Source organism: Schistocerca americana, chromosome 6, assembly GCF_021461395.2.
Source record: "Schistocerca americana isolate TAMUIC-IGC-003095 chromosome 6, iqSchAmer2.1, whole genome shotgun sequence".
NCBI classification, from domain to species: Eukaryota; Metazoa; Arthropoda; class Insecta; order Orthoptera; family Acrididae; genus Schistocerca; species Schistocerca americana.
In genome coordinates this window covers 184,880,797-184,901,722 of record NC_060124.1, presented here as the reverse complement: position 1 = coordinate 184,901,722, position 20,926 = coordinate 184,880,797, and the positions used below count along the sequence as shown (strand labels likewise).

Below are 20,926 nucleotides of genomic sequence, written 5' to 3'. Positions count from 1 at the left end.
AACACTCTACTGTAATATAATTTCTTATATTGTTGAACATTGCATAAAAGATTTTTCTTCTAAATTACATTGTTTGCTTTAGTCTCTGCCCAACTGAACTTAATTTGTATGTATTTACAAACAAAACTGAACCCCAATTTAATGTGAATTTGACTTACATTGTTATTGCTTTGTCCCACATATTGTGTAAGTCTGGGTTATTACTGTACATTTTTACAAATAAAAGACTCAACATACACACACAATATATCAGAAGATTTGTAGGTTTTCATATGTGCTAAAGCACAGTGTAAGTAATGTATCAACAAAAATGTTAGTTTTGGCATTTTCTGGTAATATAACTACTGTATGCATGCCATGATGTTAGTGCCATTGTGCAGACACTCTCTGTTCATTATTTTTATATGTTTTGCAGTATACCACTTAATAATGCCCATATGGCTGAAACTGCAGAAGTGAAAATAAATAACTTCTACAGTCAAAGGCGACTATGATGTCTTTTACACAAAGTACTTGTACATTACTAATAGGTAACAGATAAGGAGCTCAAAAGTATATTACAAGACAAGTTGTCTGTGTAAATTTATGAATTATTCAATAATGACAATATTATGAAAAGGATAGATTGCGACTCACCATATAGTGGAAATGCTAAGTAGACATACACACACACACGTGCCTGTCACATATCTGTGTGTGTGTGTGTGTGTGTGTGTGTGTGTGTGTGTGTGTGTGTATGTGTGTGTGTGTGTGTGTGTGTGTGTGGGCGCGCGCGGTGCACGCGTGCGTGTGGACGCGTGCGTGTGGACGCACACTCATGCCTGTCAAAGGATTTCTTCCAAAAGCTGGCAAAGTTTTTGTTCCCTTTTCTGTGTCCCTATCAAACGTCCACACCTCTGGTATTCGGTGAGCAGTTTCCTTTATTTCTTAATAATTTTCCAAATTTCTTAGAAGAAATTGCTCACCTAAGAACTTTGTTGAGATTTTTAAAGGCATATCCACCGAGTGAGGCTGCTCTCAGTCATTTAACACTTTAGAGCAGTTCAAACTGCAACAGTATGAGGAAGAGCCTTTAATTTCTAAACATAACTGTGCCTACACTCAGGCATTTTACTTCACTGATTATGTGATTGAAATTTCTGATTAAATTACAATTCATCAATTTTTCAAATTTTGTCATCTTAAGGCTACGAGGGCCCATTTTGCAAAGCCTTGAGAGCTGTTTGTGAACTCCATGGGGAAACACTACCTAAGGACAACAGTACATTATCAGAGCAGTTTGTAATAGATACTGTTAACTGCACATTGACAATTGGGATGGGGAGGTATCCATCAACATGCAACTATTTATTTTATCCAAAGATGTATAAATGCCTTGACATTTTGTTGCAACAACTTGGACAACAGTAAAAGTTTAATAAATTTATCAATCAAGAACAAAATGCATCTCCAGCTCACTACTGTCAAAATATCATGTTTACTTCTGAAAAACTATAAGGGCACTCCACAGTTTTACATCATAGCCCCTAAAGCTACAGCTTTTGTATTTTTCTTAACTACTTTCATATAAAATACAGATACATATTCAAAATATAACAATGATGCTGTACACAGAAGGAAATGGTGATGACAAACACATTGCTTAAAATGAATATTTTTCAGCATATAATGTTTGTGTAGAACAGAGCTTCTCAGAAATTAAATGTTACCTTTCATACATGTAGCCATTGACTTTCACTTCATGACATTTAAAAGACTCAATTACTTCTGGCTTCTTGAGCCATGTAGAAATAGAAACCACATCTTGTTCCTCCACGTCCTCCGAATATACCTCTGCTGTTCCCTCTGAAAGTACAAGTTCAAATGAACGTCAGGAAGAAATCTACATTTTTCACAGCATTCTGTATTTGCTATTCAAAATATGGTATGCACAGGAAGAGGGACTAAAACAAACATCATAATGAACAATTCGCCAAAGAACATGAACACACCAAACTTCTGCCATTACTGACATATGTGTACTTCTTTCAGTAGCCGATAAGTAAAAAAAAAAACTGACTACGCTAATTCAATAGAACAGCCTTGCAAACCTCCAGATGATTTGATCACACCAATGCCTGCAATAACATGATCAGATGTTGGTGTAAAAAGGAGACTATGTACACTAAATCAGAGTGTTTTTTAAAAGGGTGCTTATAATCTGAATAATCCTCCTTAAAAATAAAATATTGTGAAGCCAAAAAAAGTAAAGCTGTCAATATGAAGGTTGTCTTGAACATCGCAGTGCTTTACTAAGCATTATTGTGTTGGATGTGGTACATCCTTTCCTGTCTTCCCCTCTCAAACCAACTTCCCCCAGCTGTTATAAGACAGACACTTTTCACATACATAATTCTTGCCATATGCGAAACAAGTAATAAGTGACAGAAAAAAATCTTACGACCAACTGGGAATTGAATTCTAGACCTTTGGATTTGTAGTCTTACACTTACCAACAGAGTTATATTTTTTCATATTGACAGAGAAATGTTATCAGCACACTGTTCTCAGCTTTTAATAATAGCTGTCTCTGTAGGACAGTTGAAAGTTTAACACTGCATTTTTAAAATCCTTGCTAGTCTTGTGACTAGGTGGTTACATGATCTTCATCATTTATTTAAACTGCCACACTGTGGTTCACATACTTGTATCAAACATACAATATACTTTGGGCTCTGGTTTACTTCCTGCATTAACTTGATTGCAATTATAAAACACACAACCATGGCAAAGAACATGTACAGTGACGAGCCAAAACTTTGTAATCACTGCCCACTGCAGGACTGAATATCGCCTGATGATGATGTGGGCATGACATGCAGTAAGGAAATTATACAAACGAGCAGAGGTGAATGGGGGATCATTCTAGTGACAATACGGGCCACAAATGTGGAAATCCAGTGACATAAGCGACTTTGGCAACAGACAGACTGTTACAGCCCAGAGACTGGGAATGACCATCTTGGAAATGGTGACCTAGTTGGCTGTTTAAATGTGTGCTACTGTTGTGAATGTCTATGGAATATGTTTGAAGAACAGTAATCCTCCACGAATAGGTGACAAGGTGTCGGATGTCTATGACTTTTCATAGAACATGGAAATCAAGAGTGGATTAGATCTGTACAGCATGGTGGGCAGCAATATGAGGAAGATCCAACAACAGAGTACAATGCCAGTGCAGGTAGGAGCGCACCACTCACAGTACATTGCTGAACAAGGGGGTCTGCAGCAAATGACACCTACAAGTTCCCAGTAAAATTGTCAGCTGTGATTGCAGTGGGCACAGGATCTTTGAGGTTGGCCTACGGATCAACGGAAACATGCCACCTGGTTAGAACAATCACACCTAATGTTACACCAGGTTGATGGTAGTACCCAGATAAAGCAACATCCAGGCAAACAGCTGCTCAAAACGTGCTGTGCACCATGCCATGATGCAGGCTGGCGGAGGCAGAACTATGCTACGAGCAACATTTACCTGGGGTTCTGTGGGATCAGTGGTAGTAATCGAAGACACCATGACAGCTGTGGATTATATGCACATTACTGCCGGGAACCTGTGACCCTTCACACCTCGTGTCTTCCCCAATGGTGACGGCATCTTCCAGAGGGGTAACTGTAATTGTGTTACAGTGATTTGAGGAGCATGATAGTGAACTCACATTAATGTTTTAGCAACCAAGTTTGTTTGATCTTAACCAGATGGAACACAAAACTTCCTGTCTGTTTAAAACTGTGTGCAGGACCACGACTCAAACTCGGGACCTTTGCCTTTCGCAGGCAGGAGCTTTATCGTCTGAGCTACCCGAGCGTGACTCATGACCTATCCTCATGACTTTAATTCTGGAGTAACTCATCTCCTACCTTCCAAACTTCACAGAAGCTCTCCTGTAAAATTGCAACTTTCATATAAGTGCAAATTCTGCTGCAGGGTGGAAATTTATCCTGGAAACATCCTCCAGGCTGTGGCTAAGCTAAATCTCTGCAATACACTTTCTTCCACGAGAGCTAATCTTGAGTTTCACAGCAGAGCTTCTGTGAAGTTTGAAGGTAGAAGACGAGGTACTGGTGGAAGTAAAGATGCGAGAACGGGTCATGAGTAGCTCAGATGGCAGAGCACTTGCCCATGAAAGGCAAAGCTCCCGAGTTTGAGTCTTGGGGCAAACAGGTTTAATCTGTCAGAAAGTTTCATGTCAGCACACATTCCATTGCACAGTGAAAATCTCATTTTGCAGATGCAACACACCTGGGATGCTGTTGAAAGCCAGCTCTGTGGCCACAAATCACCAGTTCAGAATTTACAGGAGCTGGGTGACCTGTATATAGACATCTGCTGCCACATACCTTCGGAAACCTGCCAAGGACATTGGATCTGTGCCACAAAGAATCACTGCTGTACTGCATTCTAAAGGTGAGCTGACATGCTAGGAAGCTGATCTCTCTCTCTCTCTCTCTCTCTCTCTCTCTCTCTCTCTCTCTCTCTCAACCTACCAAGGATTTAACAAACCCGTGCCATGCAGAATTATTTCTGTGGACCTCCACGACGTTAAGCAAGTGATCATAATGTTTTGGCTCATTAGTGTACATTCTTCATTATAGATTCTGTGTTTCATTACTACCATCACATTAATGTGAGTGTTATACACACATGTCGCAAAAGCTCATTCTTTTAGTGAGAGTAGAGCCCTTAATGGTATCTTGGCGATGATTGAGGGAGCCGCCTAATGTAGATTCCCAACTTCACAGCATGCAGCTGTCAGTCCTGTTACATTCATTATCTCACTGGAGAACTATAATAGGAAAAAATACAAATGGGCTGTTCACCACACCACAATATGGTGAGTTAATGACTAAATATATTACTTATCACATAAAGAAACATTACCTGACTGCTGAATGATGATATTAACTTTAAATTCCTGTTTCAATGTTATCAGGTCTGAAATTCATAAACGCTCAGGACTAGGTTGAGAATGTAGTAAATACATCTTCTGGTGAAGTTCAGCCTTGTTCATGGGCCTTGATAAACTCTTCCAAGTCCTCGGAAGCTACTGTACTGTGGATAGAATACATAGAGGCCCTACTGTCACATGTGAGTAACTAGGATGTTGGTACTCCAATCCAGGTGAAAGAAGAATGGGAGTAGTGGACTGACAAAATCCCAACTGTGGCTTCAAACTGTGGGATCCACTCAGCAGTGCATGCACCTTACTAAATGATGTTTGGTGAAACAAACAATAAGATGGATCTTAGAAATCCAACAACTTCTACTACACTCTATCCACGGATAAGTTCCTTATTTTTAGGACCCAAAGATGGATTAGTAGAGTTTGAAGAGGAGTTAAATAAAATGAAATACAATGTATTTGGGTTAATATAACAATGAAAAATCAATTATTGATAATATAATAGATAAAAAATTCCATTCTGTCTGAGATTTTGCCCGCCACACCCAGAATAGCTTTTTGTTGTGCTCCTAATCTCCACAATATCCTTGTCAGACCCTATGCTCCTTCTGCTCTCACATCCCTACCCTATAACTGCTGCCCCTTTGCCTGTGCTCACGGCAATACTTGCCCCATGCACCCTCCTAACACCAGCTATTCCAGCCCTGTAACTGGCAAAACATATACTATCAAAGGGAGAGCCACATGTGAAATGGCACGTCATATACCAGCTGTTATGTAAACACTGTTCGGCCTTTTACATCGGCATGACTACCACCCAGTTATCAGTCAGGATGAATGGGCATAGGCAGAGGGTGTATACTGGCAATACACAATATCCTTTTGCAGAACATGCTGTACAACATGACAGTCATGACCTCGGATGCCAGTTTCACCACACGCGCTATTTGGATTCTTCCCCCAGAACCAGTTTCTTAGAACTCTGCAGGTGGGAATTAGCACTACATCATGTCCTTGGTTCTCGCCACCCCCCTGGCCCCTAATTTACGTTAATTCCTCAGGTTTTCAAATCTCGTCTGGTGCAGTCCCCAACAGTCAGTCTTCCCTTCTCATCCTATCCAGTAAGTCTCCCTTGACCTGGGATTCTGGGTGACTTTTCTAAACTGTATCCCTTTCCCTAAACCTCTCCAAATCCTTCACCCCTCTTCCTTCCCCTTCAACTCTTCCACCAGGAGGAGGAGCCACTGGCTCCAAAAGCTCGTAAAAGTAAAATCCTTTTGTGTGTGTGTGTGTGTGTGTGTGTGTGTGTGTGTGTGTGTGCGTGCGTGTGTGTGCACGCGCAATAAGGTAGCTATTAAAAAGAAGACAATCACTCAAGCAAATCATAATAGGAACACGCTGAACTAAATAAAAATTCAAACTGTCTGGGAGGGAATGTGAGAAGACAGCACTAAAATTTGGTAATACAGAAACCACGTTTCATTTGTTAGAGTACCAGAACGCATAATAACTAACGATAGAAATAAAATTTTAGTATCACTTGAAGACTTCTTTAAACGTTTGTATGGGTAAACACATGATTCAGAAACTTGTAAATAAAAATCCCGATAATCCAGAAATAATCTCAGATGAAATATTAATAAAGGTATGGAGATAATTCTGCTTCAATAAAGAAGGTGAAACTCAGATGCAAAGATGTACAAAGTATAACTGCAAACCTGTTTAAATGTCTGCAGAGGAAGACAATTCCTGAATGTAGGAACAACATTGCAATTGTTCAGCTTGGCAAGAAAAGAGCTACACAGAACATAAACTTAAGACCTATCTATCAGGCATAATTTACAATATAGACACTACAACTGTAACTAACTGCATTAAAAAAACTGTAATCAGGCAAAGGTACATTGATTTTGAGATAGCCTTTGATTATGTTTCAACACAATTTGCATTATTAGTCTTTGATAAATAACTCATTGATCCATCTTATGTTAGTATCCTGAAGAATGTATACATCATTGATACAGCTTCCATCAGACTTCATCAGGACTGGGGGAAATCCAGAACTGAAAGGAGTCAAACAAGATATTCAGTATCATCAGCACTGTTCTTGGAATAAATAGTCTTCAGGTCCTGAAACTGGAGAAATGAAGGAACTGTATTCACTGAAGCTCCCTGAATCACTTTCATTTTGTTTATGTCATTATACTGTGTACCTCTAGAGTAGGCAAGTCCTTCCTTCCATTGTTGAAATTTAATAGAGCAAGTGTGAAAACAGGTTTGAAAACTAAAAAAATGGGGGGGGGGGGGGGGGACAGAAACAATTAAAGAAATTTTTGAGTTTAGTACAGATGAAGACACCAACTGGATGGACGACAAAGGAAATAAACAAATAGTAAAAATTACATAGTGTGCTGTTGGTAAAGCAAATACAGTAGCTGATTTCATAACTAAGTTACCAACATGTCCAACAACAGTGGAAATTCCTTGATGGAGTAATACAGGGTGTCTCTAATTAAAGTTTCAGTTTCAAAACACTGCAGAAAGAAAAGCACTGCTAAGAAAGACATCAAATTTGATCAACATATTATTGATGCAGGGGAGGGCGAAATGTTATTGGGGACAAAAGATTTACCAATAGATGGCACTGGAAGCATACAATATAAATAGGGTTGGTTACAAATGACAGATTCATCACTATATAACAGCTGTGGTCCGAGTTGCACATTACACCATCTGTACTGTTCAACATGCATGACTGCATAAGTCTGGCAGTCAACAACTGTGGCACTGTTAGTTACGTAGGCCCATCCACCGTGGCAAGGTCATAACGCACTGGATGGGAAAAATCAATTTTTAACTGTCCTGGGGCCGAAAACCAAACAAAAAGCAAAATCACATTGTAGTGAGATTGATGCAAAACATGTTCAATATGCCACAAGTTGAAATTGAGAAGCAGCATGTTCCAAAACAGACTGGAGTGTCCCGGGGGTCACCTTTAGAATGCACTGCACAATGAATGCCTTCAATTCAACTATGTTCGTAATTGGAGCATTGAACACAACATCTTTCAGACAGCCTCATAAATGGAAGTGACATGGATTAAGATCAGGTGATCTGGACAGCCAGGATGTATGGAAATGGAATATCTCCGCAGCAGCCAATTCACTGGCTGTGCAATTTGCACAGGAATGCAGTCTTGCATAAAAATGATCCTCCCATACATCCATGCTGTCGAAGGGTCGAAATGACATTGTTGGGCAAAAGACTCTCATATCATTTACCAGTGATGACGCAGGTATTTTCTGTTGCCTTTATTCTGCTGTTCTGCATATTGACATGTCCTTGGTGATAGAAATGGACTTTATCTGTGCACATAATGTTCCATGTCATTCATTGTCTACTTCCACACAAGCAAGAATTTCCTGAGTGAATGTTTGTCTTGCTAACATGTCAGCAGGATGCAACTCCTGAAGTGGGTGATTTTGTATGGACAGGAATGCAGGTTGTTTTGTAGGATTTTACGCATTGTGCTCATAGACATATCCAACGCATGGGCAATTCCCTGTGTATTGCATGTTTACACAGCACTGTTCAACCCCTCCTGCAGTGCTTTGGCCACATCTTTGACAGATGTCAGATCAACTACTCTCCTCCCTCTGCCACACTGCACTCAAAAGAACCTCGCTTTTCGAATTTTCTACATCTACATCTACATCCATACTCCGCAAGCCACCTGACGGTGTGTGGCGGAGGGTACCCTGAGTACCTCTATCGATTCTCCCTTCTATTCCAGTCTCGTATTGTTCGTGGAAAGAAGGACTGTTGGTATGCCTCTGTGTGGGCTCTGATCTCTCTGATTTTATCCTCATGGTCTCTTCGCGAGATACACATAGGAGGGAGCAATATACTGCTTGACTCTTCGGTGAAGGTATGTTCTCTAAACTTTAACAAAAGCCCGTACCGAGCTACTGAGCGTCTCTCCTGCAGAGTCTTCACCCGAGGTTATCTATCATCTACGTAACGCTTTTGCGATTACTAAATGATCCTGTAACAAAGCGCGCTGCTCTCCGTTGGATCTTCTCTTTCTCTTCTATCAACCCTATCTGGTACGGATCCCACACTGCCGAGCAGTATTCAAGTAGTGGGCGAACAAGCGTACTGTAACCTACTTACTTTGTTTTCAGATTGCATTTCCTTAGGATTCTTCCAATGAATCTCAGTCTGGCATCTGCTTTACCAACGATCAACTTTATATGATCATTCCATTTTAAATCACTCCTAATGCGTGTTGTTGTTGTGGTCTTCAGTCCTGAGACTGGTTTGATGCAGCTCTCCATGCTACTCTATCCTGTGCAAGCTGCTTCTTCTCCCAGTACCTACTGCAACCTACATCCTTCTGAATCTGCTTGGTGTATTCATCTCTTGGTCTGCCTCTACGATTTTTACCCTCCACGCTGACCTCAAATACTAAATTGGTGATCCCTTGATGCCTCAGAACATATCCTCCCAACCGATCCCTTCTTCTAGTCAAGTTGTGCCACAAGCTTCTCTTCTCCCCAATCCTATTCAACACCTCCTCATTAGTTATGTGATCTACCCATCTAATATTCAGCATTCTTCTGTAACACCACATTTCAAAAGCTTCTATTCTCTTCTTGTCTAAACTATTTATCGTCCATGTTTCACTTCCATACATGGCTACACTCCATACAAATACTTTCAGAAACGACTTCCTGACACTTAAATCTATACTCAATGTTAACAAATTTCTCTTCTTCAGAAACGCTTTCCTTGCCATTGCCAGTCTACATTTTATATCCTCTCTACTTCGACCATCATCAGTTATTTTGCTTCCCAAATATCAAAACTCCTTTACTACTTTAAGTGTCTCATTTCCTAATCTAATACCCTCAACATCACCCGACTTCATTCGGCTACATTCCATTATCCTCGTTTTGCTTTTGTTGATGTTCATCTTATATCCTCCTTTCAAAACACTGTCCATTCCGTTCAACTGCTCTTCCAAGTCCTTTGCTGTCTCTGACAGAATTACAATGTCATCGGCGAACCTCGAGGTTTTTATTTCTTCTCCATGGATTTTAATACCTACTCCGAATTTTTCTTTTGTTTCCTTCACTGTTTGCTCAATATACAGATTGAATAACGTCGGGGAGAGGCTACAACCCTGTCTCACTCCCTTCCCAACCACTGCTTCCCTTTCATGCCCCTCAACTCTTATAACTGCCATTTGGTTTCTATACAAATTGTAAATAGCCTTTCACTCCCTATATTTTACCCCTGCCACCTTCAGAATTTGAAGGAGAGTATTCCAGTCAACATTGTCAAAAGCTTTCTCTAAGTCTACAAATGCTAGAAATGTAGGTTTGCCTTTCCTTAATCAAGCTTCTAAGATAAGCGTAGGGGCAGTATTGCCTCATGTGTTCCAATATATCTACGGAATCCAAACTGATCTTCCCCGAGGTCGGCTTCTATCAGTTTTTTCATTCGTCTGTAAAGAATTCGTGTTAGTATTTTGCAGCCGTGACTTATTAAACTGATAGTTCGGTAATTTTCACATCTGTCAACACCTGCTTTCTTTGGGATTGGAATTATTATATTCTTCTTGAAGTCTGAGGGTATTTCGCCTGTCTCATACATCTTGCTCACCAGAATGGTAGAGTTTTGTCAGGACTGGTTCTCCCAAGGCTGTCAGTAGTTCTAATGGAACGTTGTCTACTCCGGGGGCCTTGTTTCAACTCAGGTCTTTCAGTGCTCTGTCAAACTCTTCACGCAGTATCATATCTCCCATTTCATCTTCATCTACATCCTCTTCCATTTCCATAATATTGTCCTCAAGTACATCGCCCTTGTATAGACCCTCTATATACTCCTTCCACCTTTCTGCTTTCCCTTCTTTGCTTAGAACTGGGTTTCCATCTGAGCTCTTGATATTCATACAAGTGGTTCTCTTTTCTCCAAAGGTCTCTTTAATTTTCCTGTAGGCAGTATCTATCTTACCCCTAGTGAGATAAGTCTCTACATCCTTACATTTATCCTCTAGCCATCCCTGCTTAGCCATTTTGCACTTCCTGTCGATCTCATTTTTGAGACGATTGTATTCCTTTTTGTCTGCTTCATTTACTGCATCTTTATATTTTCTCCTTTCATCAATTAAATTCAATATTTCTTCTGTTTACCCAAGGATTTCTACTAGCCCTTGTCTTTTTACCTACTTGATCCTCGGCTGCCTTCACTACTTCATCCCTCAAAGCTACCCATTCTTCTTCTATTGTATTTCTTCCCCCATTCCTGCCATTTGTTCCCTTACACTCTCCCTGAAACACTCTACAACCTCTGGTTCTTTCAGTTATCTAGGTCCCATCTCCTTAAATTCCCACCTTTTTGCAGTTTCTTCAGTTTCAATCTACAGTTCATAACCAATAGATTGTGGCCAGAGTCCACATCTGCCCCTGGAAATGTCTTACAATTTAAAACCTGGTTCCTAAATCTTTGTCTTACCATTATATAATCTATCTGTAATCTGTCAGTATCTCCAGGCTTCTTCCATGCATACAACCTTCTTTTATGATTCTTGAACCAAGTGTTAGCAAGGATTAAGTTGTGCTCTGTGCAAAATTCTGCCAGGCGGCTTCCTCTTTCATTTCATACCCCCAATCCATATTCACCTACTACGTTTCCTTCTCTCCCTTTTCCTACTACCGAATTTCAGCCTCCCTTCACTATCTGAATAATTTCTTTTATTTCATCATACATTTCTTCAATATCTTCGTCATCTGCACAGTTAGTTGGCATATAGACTTGTACTACTGTCGTAGGCATGGGCTTCGTGTCTATCTTGGCCACAATAATGCGTTCACTATGCTATTTGTAGTAGCTTACCCGCATTCCTATTTTTTTATTCATTATTAAACCTACTCCTGCATTACCCCTATTTTGACTTTGTATTTATAAACCTGTATTCGCCTGACCAAAAGTCTTGTTCCTCCTGCCACCGAACTTCACTAATTCCCACCATATCTAACTTTAACCTATCCATTTCCCTTTTTAAATTTTCTAACCTACCTGCCCGATTAAGGGATCTGACATTCCAAGCTCCGATCCGTAGAACGCGTTTTCTTTCTCCTGATAACGGCGTCCTCCTGAGTAGTCCCCGCCCGGAGATCAGAATGGGGGACTATTTTACCTCCGGAATATTTTACCCAAGAGGACGCCATCATCATTAACCATGCAGTAAAGCTGCATGCCCTCGGGAAAAATGACGGCTGTAGTTTCCCCTTGCTTTCAACCGTTCGCAGTACCAGCAGTACCAGATCAGCCAATCATCCAGACTGTTGCCCTAGCAACTACTGAAAAGGCTGCTGCCCCTTTTCAGAAACCACTCATTTGTCTGGCCTCTCAACAGATACCCCTCCATTGTGGCTGCACCTACGGTACGGCTATCTGTATCGCTGAGGCACGCAAGCCTCCCCACCAGCGGCAAGGTCCATGGTTCATGCGTACTCCCAGATAATTTATGGAATTACCTGCTTCCAGTTGCTGCCCTGCTATTTTGTAGCTAAATGATAAGGGATCTATCTTTCTATGTATTCGCAGCACATTACACTTGTCTACATTGTGATTCAATTGCCATTCCCTGCACCATGCGTTAATTCGCTGCAGATCCTCCTGTATTTCAGTACAATTTTCCATTGTTACAACCTCTCGATACACCATAGCATCATCTGCAAAAAGCCTCAGTGAACTTCCGATGTCATCCACAAGGTCATTTATGTATATTGTGAATAGCAACGGTCCTATGACACTCCCCTGCGGCACACGCGAAATCACTCTCACTTCGGAAGACTTCTCTCCATTGAGAATGACATGCTGCATTCTGTTATCTAGGAACCCTTCAATCCAATCACAGAATTGGTCTGATAGTCCATATGCTCTTACTTTGTTCATTAAGCGACTGTGGGGAACTGTATCCAACGCCTTGCGGAAGTCAGGAAACACGGCATCTACCTGTGAACCCGTGTCTATGGCCCTCAGAGTCTCGTGGACGAATAGCGCGAGCTGGGTTTCACACGACCGTCTTTTTCGAAACCCATGCTGATTCCTACAGAGTAGATTTCTAGTGTCCAGAAAAGTCATTATACTCGAACATAATACGTGTTCCAAAATTCTACAACTGATCGACGTTAGAGATATAGGTCTATAGTTCTGCACATCTGTTCGACGTCCCTTCTTGAAAACGGGGATGACCTGTGCCCTTTCCCAATCCTTTGGAACGCTTCGCTCTTCTAGATACCTACGGTACACCGCTGCAAGAAGGGGGGCAAGTTCCTTCGCGTACTCTGTGTAAAATCGAACTTGTATCCCATCAGGTCCAGCGGCCTTTCCTCTTTAGAGCGATTTTAATTGTTTCTCTATCCCTCTGTCATCTATTTCTATATCTACCATTTTGTCATCTGTACGACAATCTAGAGAAGGAACTACAGTGCAGTCTTCCTCTGTGAAACAGCTTTGGAAAAAGACATTTAGTATTTCGGCCTTTAGTCTGTCATCCTCTGTTTCAGTACCATTTTGGTCTCAGAGTGTCTGGACATTTTGTTTTGATCCACCTACTGCTTTGACATAAGACCAAAATTTCTTAGGATTTTCTGCCAAGTCAGTACATAGAACTTTACTTTCGAATTCATTGAACGCCTCTCGCATAGCCCTCCTCACACTACATTTCGCTTCACGTAATTTGTGTTTGTCTGCAAGGCTTTGGCCATGTTTATGTTTGCTGTGAAGTTCCCTTTGCTTCCGCAGCAGTTTTCGAACTCGGTTGTTGTATCACGGTGGTACAATATATACAAATATTTTGTAAATATTTACTCTAGACCCTTAGCAGATGTCGGACCAATGCCTATCTTCATATCCTAAAGTATCAGGAACTTCTGCATGGCTACGGGGGTACAGCCACTGTTCCTGTAAAAGAGCTTTACCAGCAGTGTGCAGTCCTTCATGAAGATAGTCATGTGGGTGTCTCTGACACAAACAGAGGAACAGCAATGTGCTGCACATCTGCTGGTGTGCATATGTTGACAGTTATGTGACTGTCTATCAGTCACATTTCATTTTTTTTAATTCCATTATGTTTCCCCATGTGTCAGTAACATGCTGTTCAAATTTGACATCATTCAGGGCAGTGGTTCTCTTCCTACAGCATTCTGAAACTGGAACTTTAATTATGGACAACCTGCATGTAAAATAAAGGAAAAGTAATGTCTCACCCACAGTAAACTGATGCGTGGCACGTAAGAAACATTCAACAGAATACACTATTTACACTAGCTTTTGGGCTCTTGCTCTTTCTCTAGCACGAGTACACACTTCCACATTCATACACACAACTACACAGACACCTAAAACCTCACATCCAGGTTTGTGGAATGACTGAAACACAAAGTGCTTTAGTAGCATCCACTACCAGTTTTGAGTTACAGCAATGCTTCCCTACGTTTCAATGAACCCATTGTAAGGGGCCATCAAAAAGTTTCTGTTTGAGGGGGATGCTGTAGTGTATATGCAATGTAGTGCAACTCTGTTGTGTGTATATAAGCACCAACATGTAGCCAAGGAATCAGTGTGGCATTTCTATCTCTCTGGTAATAACAGAATGTGAACTACAGTGATACTAGTACACTCAAACATGACCAACATGCTATTATTCTTATCTTGGCTGCGAAAGATCGAACAGTTGTAGACATCTACTAGAGAATGAAGAATGTGTATGGGGGCAGCATGTCTGTCAAAAACCACCGTTGTGGAATTGTGCACGAACTTCTGTGCTGGTACTGAATTGACACAAGACACTGGCGAAATCTTGATGGCCAGCCTCGTCCATCAATGACAATCCTAGTGAGAGAGACTCTAGCACCTGCCACAGCACCCCCCCCCCCCCCCCCCCCCGCCCCCCGATGCCATTATCACACCTTTGATCCTTTAAAAAAGGCTTCAAAGGGTCGACAATTCCTGTCAGATGAGGATGTGCAGCAGGCAGTTACAGACTTCTTCACGCAGCAAGACAAGGTATTTTACAAAATTGGCATCTTCAACGTGGTGTGTAGTTGGGATGATTGCCTCAATGCACACAGCAGTTTTGCCTGAATGGCATACTGATGCTGGACTGTACAGTCTTCAAATGGAAACTTTTTGATCGCCCCTTATAAAAATACAGGTTGTCCAAACAGAAATGAATAATGAGGATTACTAAGAGTGGCTGGAAAACTTTAAATCAATTAGGGAACAGACTGCAATGGAAGACTTAACTATGACGGTAACCAAAATGAGATGGAAGTGGGCAGCACATATAGCCCAGCAAACCAATTGTAGACCAACGAAGGAAGTTCTTTGCTGGGTACCATGAGATACAAAAATATTGAGACTACAGGGTTTATTGAAATTGCATGGATAACATTAGAAAATATGCAAGAGCAAACTGGATGCTTGTCAATGAAGACAGTAATGCACAGAAAATGTCCAATGGAAAGCTTTATCCAGAAGAGAATATTAAATGGTTGCTGCAGCTGCTGAAGAAGAATAATTTGATGATGATTTTGATTTGTTCATTCATTCATTGGCAATTAATGATGTATGGATTTTGTAATCACGGTCACGTGGGCATGTGGTGTGCTTGCTTGTGTGAACGAATGCGCATGTTTCCTTTTCTGAGGAAGGCTTCTGGGTATAAAAGTGGCAGCCTTGCCAGTTCATGACAGTCAGAAAGCGCCTGATGACAATGATGGAGGTAGTAAATCAGGATTTTACCGAAATTTGATGCGGCAAGACTACCGAGAAATTTTTATTCATGTGCTCTGTTGAGAAAGACTTTGTAGCCATATTTAAACATGCATTATACAACTAGAGGCATAAACAGCTTTTTTAAATTTAACAATATTATGAAAAGGAAAGGTGCCACTCACCATATAGCGGCAATGCTGAGTTTGACTTTTTTTTTTTTAATTTATGATTTTATGTCCTATCAACTGTTAGACTATTAAAATGGGGATTACCAGCTCATGTGTCAGTTGTTCCAGTTATTGTCCCAGCAAAAACCTAATGTGATTTAATAGATCTGCAGAGAACATACTCAGGATGGCCAGCACAGCTTTTTCCATATACAGTCACATATTTGCTACTATACAACTTACTACAGACAAATAAAAATTAAATGTGGCCATGGATACATAAAAGTTTATCTTAAATATTGACATAATCATGAAAAAAACAGATTGCTACTCACCATATAGTGAAGATGTTGACTCACAGATGTTCCAGTCTGCAACTCAACATATCCACTGTATGGTGAGTCTATCTTTTTCATAACATTGTCATTGTTCCATCCTGGATTTTACACTGTTTAATATTAAATGTTGACTTCTCAGTGTTTCTACTATAGAAAGCAAACAAAGCTACAGTATTTCTCAGCGAGAACTATGTCTAGGACTTAAGGATACTCATTATCAGCCAATAGAGATGTGAAACAATTGTCAAAATTTTATCATGACACAAAAAAGAGCACATTAAATGCACAGCCAATAGCCTGTCCTCACAATCATTTGCACCTTCCTTCAAGGAAAGCAAAAGTATCCAGGCTATTGCTAGTACTTTCACGAAGTATGTTATTAATTTGTTCTACAGCAACAGCTTATCAGAATAGCAAACTTGCAGGAAATTACTGAAACATGATTGACATAAAAACACAACAAAGTACAGAACACAGGTTTTGAAAACAAAACTGTTGTATTTGGAATAAAATTACATTAATTCCAGTCCACAGTAAATTATAGTCTACACAGTACCTATAAAACTATCACAGATAAGCTATAACAGTTTAGGTAGCAATGAAACATTCAGTGACTCTGTGAATAATAATACAGTAATAAATGCATTCAGATAATCTGTGACAGCTGGATGGCATTTTGACTAGACAGTTATAATTGCATAAGATAATCTAATAAAGTAAAATAAGCTGCCAGTTGCTAAAGAAAAGTACAAAGAGTTACCTCTTTCTTGAGTACTACAAGCCCTCATGCTTAATTAAAAACGATAATACACCACACACCCATAACAAAAGCAGTCTGATCAGGAGGAGGTAACATAGGCTGAACTAATTATCTTTGGTTGATAATCAGTTACTTTCCTTTTAATCATAGTATGCGCTCTCACAGAATAATAGAGAACTGAAAATAAACTACCAGCTATTTGTGTTACAATAGATATGGCAAGACTGAATCAAGAATAGTAATCTTTCCATCCAACATAGTTGGAAATGATGTTCACATCTGGGTAACAAGCACCAAAGTAGAACTATATTTCCTCGGACTCCTTAAAAACCTGAACACCTCGGAAAAACAGTGCCATTTAAAACAATATTAGTGTTTCTTTTTTTTACTCATAACAATACAGATGTAGAATTACGTATAACATTTATAACTCGTAGAAGACAGAAGGACTGGGAAAGAAGCATAAAAGGTATACTCATTATGCATTAAAAAAAGTGTCAAACAATGGCTGGGAAGTCTAAAAGAAATATTAGCTGGAAAATAAATGCAGATGATAAGCAGGTTCCAGGAAATTTTTGTACAGCTTGTAGGGTAAATTAAATGAGTAGAACATGCTTAAATCATTATTAAGAATAATAGCCAGCTACACTGCTATGTAAATTATCTAATTCACGATGAGCCCATTTCGGCAAATTGCCACCATCAGGTGCTATGGAACATCGTTGCTGTCATGTCCTGTCTGTTTTAGAATTATTACTTTCTCCCAGGTGTACACTGGAGTTGTATGTCGGATGCTTAAATCAGTTGAGCAACCTGTAAGACATGATTTATTAGAAGGGATGATGACTGTAGGAGTGAAGGTAATACTACTTCCAAGAAGTTAAATACTGAAGAATCTGTTGAAACAACTTTTTGTGTGGCACACACAACTGCTTCTTGTAACGTGACCAAATACTGGAAAACTGTAAAATGAAAAAGTAAAGTAATAATAGGCTGAGAGATAAACAAAAAGGCATACAGTTCAAGCTTGATGTCATTATCAATAATCATTAGTTGAACACCTGAAATGTATTAAACTTCTCTCTTTGATTCCCAAAATTTCTGAATTAGCAATCTGCTTAGAATTTTTCTCCAATTCAGTCTTTAAAGCTGGGAAACTGTGAAATGAATTAACTAAGGAGAAAATTTAGGAAATGGAATTGACCATAGCTCAATATCATAGATATGTAAATACAACCATGTAGGGAAGGAAGATTAGGTTTTAATATCCAATCAATAATAATGTCATTACAGAAGAAGCACTTGTTAGAATGTTGGGAGGAACTTGACTGTGTCGTTTTCACAAGAACTATCCATAAATTTGCCTTAATCGTGTCAGAGGAACTAGAGAAAATCCAGATCTTGAAGGCTCTCAAATACAAGTTCAGTTTTTATCAACACTGTGCTGCCACATTCGGCATTTTCTCGAGTCATGTCTTGTAACAGATTTGATGAGACCCGCCATGATTTCCTGTCCTGTGCCACACTACTCATCTTACACACAACATCTTCAATTGTTTGTTGGATGTTTTCCAATCTCTGCCTTTCCCTACTACGATATTGTTACCCTAAATGGCTCTCTTTAATACCACAGAAGATATTCCTACATGTCTAAATACATGTCCTACCATCCTGCCCTGTGTTCTAGTCATTAGTTTTCATATATTCTTTTCCTCAAGGATTCTTCAGAGAACCATCTCAAGTCTTATCTTACTGGTCCACCTAATTTTCAAGATCCTTCTATGACACATCTCAAGAGCATCAATTCTCTTATTTTCCACGTTTCCACAGTTAAGTATGTAGAAACTAGTTAATGTGTACCAAGTAACAGATAGTATATGCAGGACCAACAAATTCCTTTCTTGCATTCTGAAAATAAGCTTTGCTGCTGCCACCCTATAAGGAAAAAAATGCACATTCTGGACTCCATATCTAGCAACTATTAAACTCATTTGAATATCTGAACTCAACAACAACATTCCCCTTTTTTAAAATAATAGTAAGATGAAGAAGCACAAGATGTAGAAGAAGAAGGCATAACGCCTATGTTATAACTACTGAAGATTTAAACTATTTTAGGACTTGAAAGCAGATCACCTGTTTTTGCAAGATGTCGCCTTGACCATTACACATCCAGCTCTGACTCACGAGTTTTACTGTTACTAGAGCTTCCTGGTATGACTTCTTAACAACAAACAAACAACAATTCTCTATTCCAGAATAAGACTACAAGAGGAGCAGATACGATGGATAGCTGTGACTTTCCCTCCTGGAGGGAACATACTCCAACCGAATTCATTTTACTGAGGTGAGATGATTGAATCAATGACAATACACTGAGTGACATCAAAGGAAACTGAGTTAGTGAAGAATGCTCTCAGAATATGCTGAACTCGAATGTAATGAATATGTTATAATTAAAGAAAATCAGTGCCAGACTGAGAACTGAACAAAGATCTGCTTATCACAAGCAATCATCCAAAACCTGATAACTGACAACATCTGTTTAACCACTAACCCTTACCGTAGTGAATACACACTGTGCTAAAAAGTCTTCACACACTGGAAGAACACCATTATCAATAGAATATCAACCAAGAAAATAGTTATGTGTAGCAGATTTGGTCAGTATTTTACTGAAAATAATGTTCTCCTAAAATAAGAAAGATCATTCTTCAAGTAGTTAACAATGGCAGGTTATTCGTGTATGACAAACAATTAACAAAAGATGTGGTATAAGTTGCATGTGTGTTACACCCATTGCAGTGTGAACCATTGGGGAGTAACTGTGATGTCAGTTTTCAGTTTTTAAATAAAAGAAAACACATTTGCCACAATGTTTTGACATAAATACTATTATATTGAACATTCAGCTTAACAGCTCATGCATCTAAATCACTGACAAAAATAACATACAGAAGTATTGAAAAGTTAATTGAGGATCTACCAATGGTGATCAGTTTGGCCTGAGGGAACAGAATGGTTACAACTTGATAACAGAAGCATCCACACCTTGAAAGGATTTGTTGACCAAGGAAAACTGTTCAGCAACATAAATCTGTACAATTTGTTTGATACAGAATGAAATTTTCACTCTGCAGCAGAGTGTGCACTGATATGAAACTTCCTGACAGATCAAAACAGTGTGCCACACCGAGACTTGAACTCGGGACCTTTGCCTTTCGCGGGCAAGTGCTCAACCACTGAGCTACCCAAGCATGACTAACGACCCGTCTTCACAGCTTTACTTCTGCCAGTGCCTCACCTCCTACCTTCCAAACTTCACAGAAGCTCTCATGCGAACCTTGCAGAACTAGCACTTCTGGAAGAAAGGATATTGCGGAGGTATGGCTTAGCCACAGCCTGGGTGACGTTTCCAGAACAAAATTTTCACTCTGCAGCAAAGTGTGCACTGTTTGAGCCATACAAAAACAGACAGACACATCAGGGAAGGGTGCGTAGTATTTAATATGTACAAGACCCAAAAAGGAGGTTCCAGAATGGAAAACCAAGAAGGAAGTGCTCATATTACACAGAGCACGAGGCAGGGGTGCAGCCTTTCTCCTTTAATTTTCAGCCTGTATGTCAAAGAAGCAATGAAGGAAATAAACAATATGCCCAGAAGTTGGATAAAAACTCAGAATGACTGGAATTCAATGATGAGATTTGCTGATGACACTGCTAGTCTCTGTGAAAGTGAGGAGGAATTGCAGGACCTTTTAAATGGAAGAGAATGAAGGAACAAAAGACGAAAGTATTAACAGGAAGGTGAACTCATATTAGCAGTAAACTTAATACAATAACTAGAGATATGATGTGTTATCTTGGAAGCAAAATAACGCACAAGAGACGAATCACGGATGACATAAGCCACAGCAACAATAA

General features: G+C 39.8%; 1 protein-coding gene across 1 annotated transcript in view; it reads right to left on the bottom strand.

The window, feature by feature from the left end:
- LOC124619737 (TBC1 domain family member 23) overlaps positions 1 to 20,926 on the bottom strand; it is a 221,771-nt gene that overhangs the window by 18,915 nt on the left and 181,930 nt on the right. The window contains exon 11 of the mRNA XM_047146310.1: positions 1,710 to 1,845. Within this exon, the coding sequence (XP_047002266.1) occupies positions 1,710 to 1,845 (136 nt within the window). The remainder of the gene's footprint in view (positions 1 to 1,709; positions 1,846 to 20,926) is intronic.